Raw genomic sequence first — 10,566 nt, 5'->3', positions numbered from 1 at the left:
GGTGTGTGTGCACATGCGTGCGTGTGAATGTGTTTTATGATCACGTGAACTGGTCTACCAAATGGGCTCTTGTCTCTAATGGTTGTGATGGAGCTGTAGGTTTACCTTCAGGTTGACTGCTCCTGTAGTGTCTGGAGAGTGGTCCCTTAGGTCCCCAGAGTGGCCTTGGTCATGATAGGACAGGACCGGGTGATAAACATACTGCTGTCCAAACACAACTGTATGCCTAAAAAAAATCGACGATGTTCAACACCATTGAGCTCCATCAAACTCCATCAGCACAAGTCATTTTACTTCAATTATAGAACTTATACCAGACCAGGTCCCTATAGCTGTGTTGTTCTAGAGCTTGTACCAGAACAGGTTCCTATCTCTGTGCCGTTCTAGAACTTGTACCAGAACAGGTTCCTGGGCCTGGCTGCCATGGCGTCCCCGTCTCGCAGCGCCCAGAGTCGCAGACGCTGCAAGGACGCGTCGTTGCGGCTCAGCTACAGTCCAGAGCTGTTCCACAGTGGAGGCCCCGCCGGGGCGGACCACCTGACCCTGGCGCTGACCCTGCCTCGCTCCACCAGCGACGCCGACCTCCTGACCTCCGACTGCCGCTCCATGCTCACAGTCAGCACCTCCCACTATGCCATCGGCCAATCCCAGGACATGGTGATCTGTTGGGACATCAAGGAGGAAGTGGATGCAGGGGACTGGATTGGCATGTATCTGATTGGTGGGTGTTGATGATGCAACTACAATGCAAGAAGTGGATATGCAAACATTGTAGGGATATAGTTTAAGAAAATTTGACGGTTAATTTCAATTCAACATGATCTGTTCTTTTCTCCTTAGATGAGGTTCTGTCTGAGAACTTTCTAGACTATAAGAACCGGGGGGTGAACGGTTCTCACAAGGGCCAGATTGTGTGGAAGATTGACTCTATTGCATATTTTGCTGAATGTAAGTACTGGATCGTCACTTGCCAAACTGAAACACTTTCTCATATCATACAACACTCTTCTTATAGCTTGCTTATTTGCAAATCTGGGAATATGTTAGAAGTTCTCTCTGTAAGTAAATTATTACAGGCAAGAAAGGATCGTTCCTAGCATAATTCATGAATATTTGATGAGACTCAAGGCTATCTACTGTCCGTTCCTCACACTTCATTTTTTTATATTTACAAATCCCTGACAACCCAGTATGAATCTATAGTTGCAGGCAGCCAGACTGGCTCTTTATGCAAAACCCCCTCCTATTATCCATATTTCCTGGCTGTATCTCAGCCACAGCCTGTTACTGCAAACAGCAGAAAACTATCGAGTGTCTCAGGCCGTTCCTCACAGAGAGAAATAGAGAAAGAGGAGAGGGAGAGAAGGAGGGAGGGTGAAACAGAGATAGAGAGAGAGAGAGAGAGAGAGAGAGAGAGAGAGAGAGAGAGAGGGGGGGGAAAGAGTGCATGAAACAGAGAGACAGAGAAGAGAGAGAAAAGCTGGAGACGGAGAAAAAAAAGAACCCAAAAGAGACAACGAGAAATAAGAAAGACAGAGAGATAAAGAACAAACAGAGAGCTGGCGAACGACTAGAGGGAGAGAGCGAGGGAGGGAGAGGGGTCCCTGGCTCCCTGTGGAGCAGGGCCCCACCCTGGGTGGCTTCTGTCTGACAGGAAGCCCTGACTAATGGGGGGAGCTTGAGCCAGGCAGAGTACCAGAGATAACACATAGCTCACCTGTGTCAGGGCCTCCTAGGATGGGACTAATAGGAATGGTTACACTGGCAAACAGCAGCGCATTAGTCAGCTGACAGAGGAGCAGGTGTGGACTGGTAGAGGGAGGAGACAGCCAAGAGGGAGCCTCAGTACAGAGTGCCATAGCTCACCTGGGAGGTTTCTGTTTTTAGAGGGTGTGTGCGTTGAAGGTGTTTGTGTGTGTGTGTGTGTGTGTGTGCGTGTGCGTGTGTGTGGTTGTACCCGTCTTTGTGGGAAGCCCATGGAAACGTTCTAAATACCTGTCTGCGAGGGAAACCCGTTCAGAAGAGCCACCTGCAGGTTCCCCCAACGCCCTCCTGTTTGTCCTCAGTGCACTAAGTGGCTGGAAATGCTGCCTCTCTGATTCTGTTTCTCCCCACAGCTGAGACCAAGATCTGTTTTAAATATTACCATGGTGTCAGCGGGGTACTCAGAGCCACCACCCCAAGTGTCATCGTGAAGAGCACATCGGCTCCTGTAAGTCTCAAACACACACACACACTCCATCAACATGCTGTCACATCCATGCAATTACACAGTCTGCCTTATTTAGCAGCTCAGGATTTAATGCCTTTAGGGGGATTACGAAATCAGTAATATCCCCCTCATACTATTGGTTATGTTGCTTATTATCTTCATGTTTGTGACAGGATATGACTACCGTGCAGGTTGTCACAAAGACATGGATCTTCTGTAATGCAGAGTAATGGCTGGCAGACAGTCTGGTTCATGTTAAGTTGAATGGGGAAATAGACAAACGGGCTGGCAGGGTTGCAGACAGTCTTTTGGTAGGAATGAAAAAGGCACTGTTTCCTCTGAACCTCTTGTACTTTTGTCCTCGTGCTTTGGCCCATTTGCATGCGGCTTCCTGTTTTCAATTTAGTGCGTCAGTTGGACCTGCTTCGGCAGTCGTTTTGGACAGTCGTCGTGGGCTCCTGAGGTCGCCTTTCATAAGCTCTCACATTCACCCATAGCTGTTTTTCAATTACGTTAGCAGGTTCTGACAAGGCTATGCTAAGCTAAACTAAGCATACCACTCCAATAGACAAATGAGTGGGAGCTAGGCTAGCAGCTATACTAGCAATGCTAGCGAACCAGATGGATGGATGGATGGATCGAGTTACTGAGGCTTGCTCCCATTGTGCTGGCATAGCCCCCGGAAACGCTGATGGCCCCTGAACCTGATCCGAGCCCGGTGTTTTGTCCTGGGAAGCCAGGTTAAAAATAAACCCCAGAGAGTACAGGAGGGAGGAAAAGACAGGAGAGAGGCAAGCGAGAAAGGGAAGAGAGCGAGAGCGCTGATAGTCGGGGCGGGCATTTGACGAAACAGGCGTAGTCGAAGGAGGAGGCGTACAGTGCTCACCGTGTGACCGTCACCGCCGGGTTACAGAGGGGGGATGCACTTGACCGTGTCGGACTGATGAGGCGGAGTGCCGGCGCCTGGGTGTGCGAGCGGGTCACTGTGATTCATGGAGGGCCCGTCCCCAGCCGTGAGTGATGTCACCCAGCTGGACTGAGAGGCGAGGGGGGAGGAGGAGGAGGAGCACGCTGCTCACCTGGCTGGCCTGGGTAACACTCGCTTTTCATCTCTGTCATCTCTCCTTCTCTACATCCTGTTCTTCCCTCTCTGCCTTCTTTTGCTGCTCCTCCTCTCTCCGCCCGCCTGCCTGCCTTTCCTCCTTTATTTTCGGAGTCTTCAGGGCTGTGACATCACATCCTTCATGGTGTTTGAGGAGCGATGCTGTAGCACTGGTGTGTGTGTGTTTGTATGCATGTGTGTGTGTGTTCACTGAGGGGTGTTGACCTGCCAGGGCCCTGAGGCAGTGTCCGACCATGTTGTGTCCGAGGTGTAAGCATCTGCACCTGGTTATGATCTGCTGCTGTTGCTGCTGACAGGAAGGAGGAAGGCAGGCTCTCTTCTCTCCTGAGAAGAGAGAGAGAGAGAGAGAGAGAGAGAGAGAGAGAGAGAGAGAGAGAGAGAGAGAGAGAGAGGCAATGCTTTGAGTTGGAGTCTGCTCTGTTTTCTCAACAGGGCAGGTAACAATGTATTTAGCTTGCTCATGCAGTACTCGACCTGGGTAGCCTGGGATTCATAAATGGAAGCGATGATTTCTCATTTTGTGTTATGCGTAAGTGCTGAGAGTGTGCTGTGTTTTAAATCGAGGAACGTGTGTGGGAACAGCTCTGGTTCTGTGTGTATGCTGATTATGCTGTTGAGAGTGGGATTGTCATGTGTGGTGATGAACTTGTTTGAGTGTGAGTGAGTGTGTGTGTGTATTCTTTATCTCCTAGCCATGCTGCCTCACAGGGCTGCTGTGTAAGCCTTTCGCAGCCAGGCTCCACCAGTGTTATTATCAGCCAGAAGCCGCACTGCAGAGGACAGTCCCTCTCTCCTCTCTTCTCCTCTCATCTCCTTTCACTCCTTATCTCCTTTCCCCTTATCCTCTCCTTTCCTCCCCTCTCCTTTCTCCTTTCCTCTCCTCTCTTCTCCTGAACAATAACAGGCACCACAATAAGGACACACGTATTGAACACAATACAGTCCAGTCAGACGGACAGGCAGGCCGTGTCTATTTGTCGCTTCTGACCTTTAATCAGATTTCTACCCACTCTGCCACTGTACTGTAAGCCTGTAAGCTAAATTGGGACGTCACCCTCGTGGTCGTAGGTCACAGTCTCACGTCCTGTAAGAGTTGTCATTGTCGCACAGAATGGTTTTACCTACAGTCTCACACTCCAACCAATCAGTCTTTTCCTGGACAAGCATTTTTATCGGTGACACTGCAATTGATGTTTTTAAATGGGGTTGCTTCTGCAACATTTGATTCACAGCCATTGACCTCCATTGGCCAGAGCATTTCATGTGGTTATTTGTGAATTATTGATTAATCTTCATGTCATTTGTCATGCCATTTTATTATCCTTGATGTGTCATGTATTGACATACAGTGGCAGTCATTGCTGATTTTCCTTACATTGTAAAGTTTGTATTTATCTTTCAAACAATTTCTCATTGTAAATGTATGTAGGTTCTGGATTAACTGTAATTTGATTCATCCGTCAGATTATCTTAATCTGGCCAAGGGAGGCTTAGTCTGGGGTAAAGCCACTGCTATTGTTTGGTAATACACATCGGGAAGATGCTCACAGAATACAGATTAATATCCTATTAGATCCATGATATCAAGTGGAACAAACATCTGTTCATCTCTGCCTTTGTTTGAGTTGACTGCTTCTGTTTACATTTTATTTTGTTTGTGGTTTGGAATATTTTGTCATTGCATTATCCTCATTGTATGTAGAATGAACCCCAGATAAAAATGGTCTTATGTAGAGATTTCCTTTTTTGGTTGATGATGAGCATTTAGGAAAGGAGACGCACACACAAACGGAAGTCCTCTGTTCACAGATCGTCTGCACAGAACTAAAGAGACGGACAGCAATGCACACGTCACATGGCCGTAAGACTGGCCAGGCAGTAATTGTAGTTCATACTGTTCTGAAAAGGCTGCTCTCCAGAGAGGAAACTCCCATCTCCTCTGCTTCTCCTCTTCCTGGATCAGAGATCAATGAAGCTCCTAATAAAGACTGCTTATTGATCTGGAAACACACACACACGCACACCATACTGCACAGACACACACACACTTACACAAAAACACACAGACACGTGTACGGACACACACACGCGCGCGCGTGCGCAGGCACGAGCCTCACAGTAGCCTCACACTAGAAGACTGGACAGGACACGGTGTGACGGTGCAATCAGGGAAGAAGGGGAGACAGGAAGGAGGAGAGGAGGAGGCGGAGAGAGCGCATCTTGTAAAATCTTCATTCCTTTCATTCTGTTCCCTCTCTCTCTCTCTCTCTCTCTCTCTCTCTCTCTCTCTCTCGCTCTCTCACACTATTTCTCTCTCTCTTTCTCTCTCCAGGTGTTGAAGCCAGTAGTCAGTCAGGAGGTCACCCAGGGCCCTGCTAACAGAAGACTTGTCAGTTTCTCCCTCTCCGGTGAGTATCTTCCTTTCCCCCATCCCTCCCTCCCTCCTCCCTTCTCATCTCCTTCTTGTTCCCAACCCGTCTACAGATCCGAAACAAAGCGTCTTGTTTTCCACCAGCCACCGCCTCGTCGATCTCTGGTTCTTGTCCTGTCCTCTCCCCCAGCCTCACCGGGGGTAGTGTCGTATTTATAGAGGCTGATTCTCAGCGGGTGAAAGCAATGCCTCCGTCGCCTCTCGCCCCTCTGAGAGATCTGTTTCAGTCCAGGAGGTCAGCCTCAGTCGGCACATCCAGCAGGGATCTTTTTTTCAGGCTTCCCAGGGAGTCTGTTGCTGTGAAATGTTTATGGATTGAGTGGCTTACAAGCCCGGTGTATTTGTGGAGCCTAACCTTAAGGCTCATGGTGGATGTAGGCGTTGTTGGGTCAGCGTTGTTAAGTCAGCGTGAGTACAGTGATTACATGAACCTCGAAAAGAGCTTGGCCAGTTTTCACCCCCACACACACTTAGAGAAGCCGGCTCTATATCTTGAGTCCTCCACTTGCTGCGCCTTTAGTCGCTGACAGTGTCGTGTCCTCATACATATTTCATTGGAAACCACTTCTGTGCTACAATACCGTACAGTATGCTTCTGGTCTGTTTCAGCCCTGCTGTTACAGATGGCTTATGTAAATTCCTTTTATTGTCCATTTTCCTTTTTGCATTATTCAGAGCACACACACAAAACACACCCTCCGCTAAACTCCCCGACTTGAACTCCTGTCAACTTCAGTTTTGTTCAGTTCAAGTGTGTTCCTCTAGTCTGGAGGGATAGAGGAAGGCTCTAGTGATTCCCTCCAGACAGACAGACACCTCGGTGATTGGAATGGAAGTGGGCGGGATGGAACACTGACAGTCTGAAGGAAGCTGCCCCTTCTGGATCGTTGTTGAGGATTTATTGAGCCGAGCTGTAGGGAGAGTAAACACACACACACACACATAAATTCACGTCCACAGAGAATCACAGACACCCTTCCTACCATCAGAGCCAAAACCGCCTTTACAGTTTTTGCTCAGTGAACCAGTGATTTTGGCAGAGCAGAGAGAGACCCAACCGAGTTGTTCATTAAAAACGCTCAGAAGCTAGATACCAGAGAGAGAGGGACATGCTGTGTTTAATCTCTCTCACTTAGAGATTAATATTTGAAGTGATCACGAAAACAGGCCCAAGAAGGATTTTCTCAGATTTGTTCTTCTTTCTATGTTGCTGTCCTCTCTCTCCTTCATAAGTTGTTGTTACGCTATTTACTGTCACTTGTGTCTAATTCAACAAGATGACCACTTAGTGAATTGGCTTCCATCTAGACAGAAGGCCGCCAAAAGAAATTAAGCATAGCATTCCCAAAATCCAAAAAAAGCTTTACAACTGTATCTCTTGTTCTTCCATCCATCCACCCAGACTTCCAGGCGGTGGGTCTGAAGAAGGGCATGTTCTTCAACCCAGACCCCTACCTGAAGATCTCCATCCGGCCAGGCAAACACAGCACCTTCCCCGGCCTCCCCCACCACGGCCAGGAGAAACGCTCGGGCATCGCATGCAACACCGTCAACCCTGTCTGGCAGAGAGAGGTGGGACTGCACAAACACACACACTCTATCTCTCCCTCACTCTCACACACACACTCTCTATCTCTCCCTCACTCTCACACACACTCTCTATCTCTCCCTCACTCTCACACACACTCTCTATCTCTCCCTCACTCTCACACACACACTCTCTATCTCTCCCTCACTCTCACACACACTCTCTATCTCTCCCTCACTCTCACACACACTCTCTATCTCTCCCTCACTCTCACACACACACTCTCTATCTCTCCCTCACTCTCACACACACTCTCTATCTCTCCCTCACTCTCACACACACACTCTATGTCTCCCTCACTCTCACACACACACTCTCTATCTCTCCTTCACTCTTACACACACTATCTCTCCCTCAGTCTCTCACACATATACACTCCATCTCTATCTCACAGACACACATTCAATGTTGTTTTCTAACGTAACACGTGAGACTGGACCAGGATCAGACAGAAGGCAACTTCTTGGAAAAGCGCACTCAAAGTCAACAGTGCTTCGCTATGCAAAGTAAGTCAGTACCTGCCATTGAAGAAGAACAGGTACTAGACAACAGTGAAGAGTGACAAGGTGAAGGAGTCAAGGTGAAGGGAGTCGGGTTTCCTGCCAGGTGGTGTAATATCCCTGTGTGTCAGAGCTACACGGCTCATGAGCTAAGCTGTTTTGTTGCGTGGAGTTTTGGTACAGAGCCGACAGACAAAACTTTGTCTAACATTCAGGGTTCTTCATGCTGAGATAAAAAAGAGGGAACATGAAAGAGGGAACCCTAGGGGAACCGCAGTTCCCTCTGAAGCTCCCGACAAGTTTCTTTTGAATTTCAACAACTGCAGCTAAACCAGACCTCTCGGAGCACGCTCACACAATCCCTCCACTCTGTATAGCAGTGAATTAGCTTTATCTGTGTAATGTTGAGCTGTTATGGAGGACTCTTTCCCAACCTGAACCTGAAGCTCTGCAACACCCAAAAAAGAAAAAAAACCGAACAGTTCCTGTACCTGCCCGAGTCATATTTCACAGCCTAGTCATATTTTAGCTGACACTGTCTTCCCGGTACAACACGCATAAAGGTCATTCTAAACGTACACTTATCGGTTAGACCTCAACATCCCTGTATTGTGTTGGGAACAACCCTGTTCATTCATCTTGTATTGAATGGATTTCATTCCATCCCATCATGCATCCCTAGCTGAGGGCTGCCACGCGTGTTTAATTAAAACAGTGGAGGCGTTCATTTGACATTTACTCTCCTTCAGCTCAAGCAGATCGAGTGAAAGTGAACAGAAGAGTGATTGGGCGAGAGAGAGAGAGAGAGAGAGAGAGAGAGAGAGAGAGAGAGAGAGAGAGAGAGAGAGAGAGAGAGAGAGAGAGAGAGAGGGTGCTGTCCAATCAAATGTTGACCTGGGACTCCGGAATTGGAATATAATAGCGTTTATCAGTCCAATCCATAGTACAGCGTTGTCCTTAATGGAACTTAAAGTCAGTCCACCAGTTTGTGATGAGAAGTCCTGAACAGCAGGTGTGCTGTACTGTGGGCCTGGATTCTGCCACCTTTCTGCTCTCACTCACTCTCCCTTCCTCTCTCTCTCCCTCTCTCTGGCCATCAACATCATCTGCTGGGCTGAGAACGTACAGTGGTGATTTAAGACCCCTGTGTCCAGTGTAATATACTGCAGGGGCAACCATGTCACGTGTGGCTGTGTGTTCATAACTCACATGCTGGGGTGGGGGCGGAGGGGGGGGGGGCAGAGGGGGGGAGGGAGACGGAGAGGGGGGAGGGAGAGAGACGGAGGGGGTGAGAGGGAGTGAGGGAGTCATCCATGCAGTTCTTCACTGATGCTCACGTTCAAGTCATCGCCATGACGTTTTCACTGTTTCCATGGCTACAGGTGCTTGCGGGGTGAATGGTTGTGTAGAACACAGGAGTAAGAAGAGGTGTGTGATAGTTTGTGTACCCTAAGGCATTGTCAGATGCATACACTCAACACTTTCCTCTTGACACTTCCAGTGTCTACCACTACCACTACCCCCCCCCCCCCCTTGCCCACACACACACAAACTCTAGTACACACACACATCCATAAAAAGAATAGTCAGGGCATGTCATCTTTACCCTTAGAAGACCTGTTTCCTCACCCTTGCATTAGCCTGTATTTCCAGCTGTGGGCTAGCCTATTTCATCGGCAGCACTTTAGGAATAAAGACCTACATTTGCCATGTCCTTTGTTTGACCGGACTGATTTCAGAAAGCTGTGAATTGATTTGGGGACAAACAGGCTGCTGTCATGTTTTTGGTGTTGGTCCAGTTGAGTCGTTTAATCTAAACATAAAGCATTAGTATCCTCACACAATTCTTCTTCTTCATCGTCTTTTATTCTCCCTCTTTTCAGCTTTTTCTTCCTGTCTCTTGACAGGGGTGTTGCTACAGATGGCTGTTGCAAACCGGACTGACCTATGTTTGACTGAAGATAATTTCTCTCCTACCGCTCCCAGCAGTTAGCCTCTGTCACAGTTTATCTGGTCTGGCATATGCTGCCTCCCAGTCAGTCACACAGCTAGCGTAGCCTACCCTAGTGCTTAGCCTAGCATTTAGCTGCTGTTACAGTTTGTCTTAGCTTAGCAAATGGGCTACCCCCCACTAGCATATCATACTTTGGCAGAGCTGTCTGACTCGGCAGAAACTTGCTCAGTGATTCAAACTCTAGTGGTGTGCCTGATAGAGGATTCCAAGCCTCTCTTTAGTTTCCATCTTGCTGGGTTTGAATTCACAGCCACACACGACTAGAATGTGAATCATTTATCACGGTTGAAGATGCTCATGCTTTGTTGAGTAGCTTGTTGCAACCCTGTTGATTTTGCCTAACAATGACATTACCGTATGTAAAGGGAATCCAATGATGTTCTACCACTGTGTTTTAAGAACTGTTACAACACTGGAGATGCAATCTTTTTATTGTCTGATCCCTCACCTAGACGACTCTAGAAGCTAGACTGCAGAACTTTCAGCACCAAAGCCCTCTGGCCTTTCCGTGTCTGCAAGCACTTTCTTTTAGCTAACACGATTAGCATGGCCTCAACTGAGAGTGTTTAGCTTTCTACTGATTGGCTACTGTAAATGCTGCAAATGCTAATGCTACTCTCTCTCTCTCTCTCTGACCTCGAGGGAGACTGTAGCACTATCGCTAATCCTTCTAATAGGCCAACAGCTGCAACCAGCCA

At 48.1% G+C, this 10,566-nt stretch overlaps 1 protein-coding gene across 1 annotated transcript in view; it reads left to right on the top strand.

Moving 5' to 3' along the window:
- Positions 1 to 391: 391 nt before the first annotated feature.
- LOC134035350 (E3 ubiquitin-protein ligase HECW1) overlaps positions 392 to 10,566 on the top strand; it is a 34,771-nt gene continuing 24,596 nt past the window's right edge. Inside the window, 5 exon segments of the mRNA XM_062480348.1 lie at positions 392 to 721; positions 841 to 948; positions 2,118 to 2,212; positions 5,668 to 5,743; positions 7,169 to 7,338. Coding sequence (XP_062336332.1) covers positions 424 to 721; positions 841 to 948; positions 2,118 to 2,212; positions 5,668 to 5,743; positions 7,169 to 7,338 — 747 coding nt within the window. The 5' untranslated portion in view covers positions 392 to 423.

This window comes from Osmerus eperlanus, chromosome 15 (genome assembly GCF_963692335.1).
Source record: "Osmerus eperlanus chromosome 15, fOsmEpe2.1, whole genome shotgun sequence".
Lineage (NCBI taxonomy): Eukaryota > Metazoa > Chordata > Actinopteri > Osmeriformes > Osmeridae > Osmerus > Osmerus eperlanus.
Note: the sequence above shows the minus strand (reverse complement) of the source record. Positions and strands in the feature narration are given on the sequence as shown.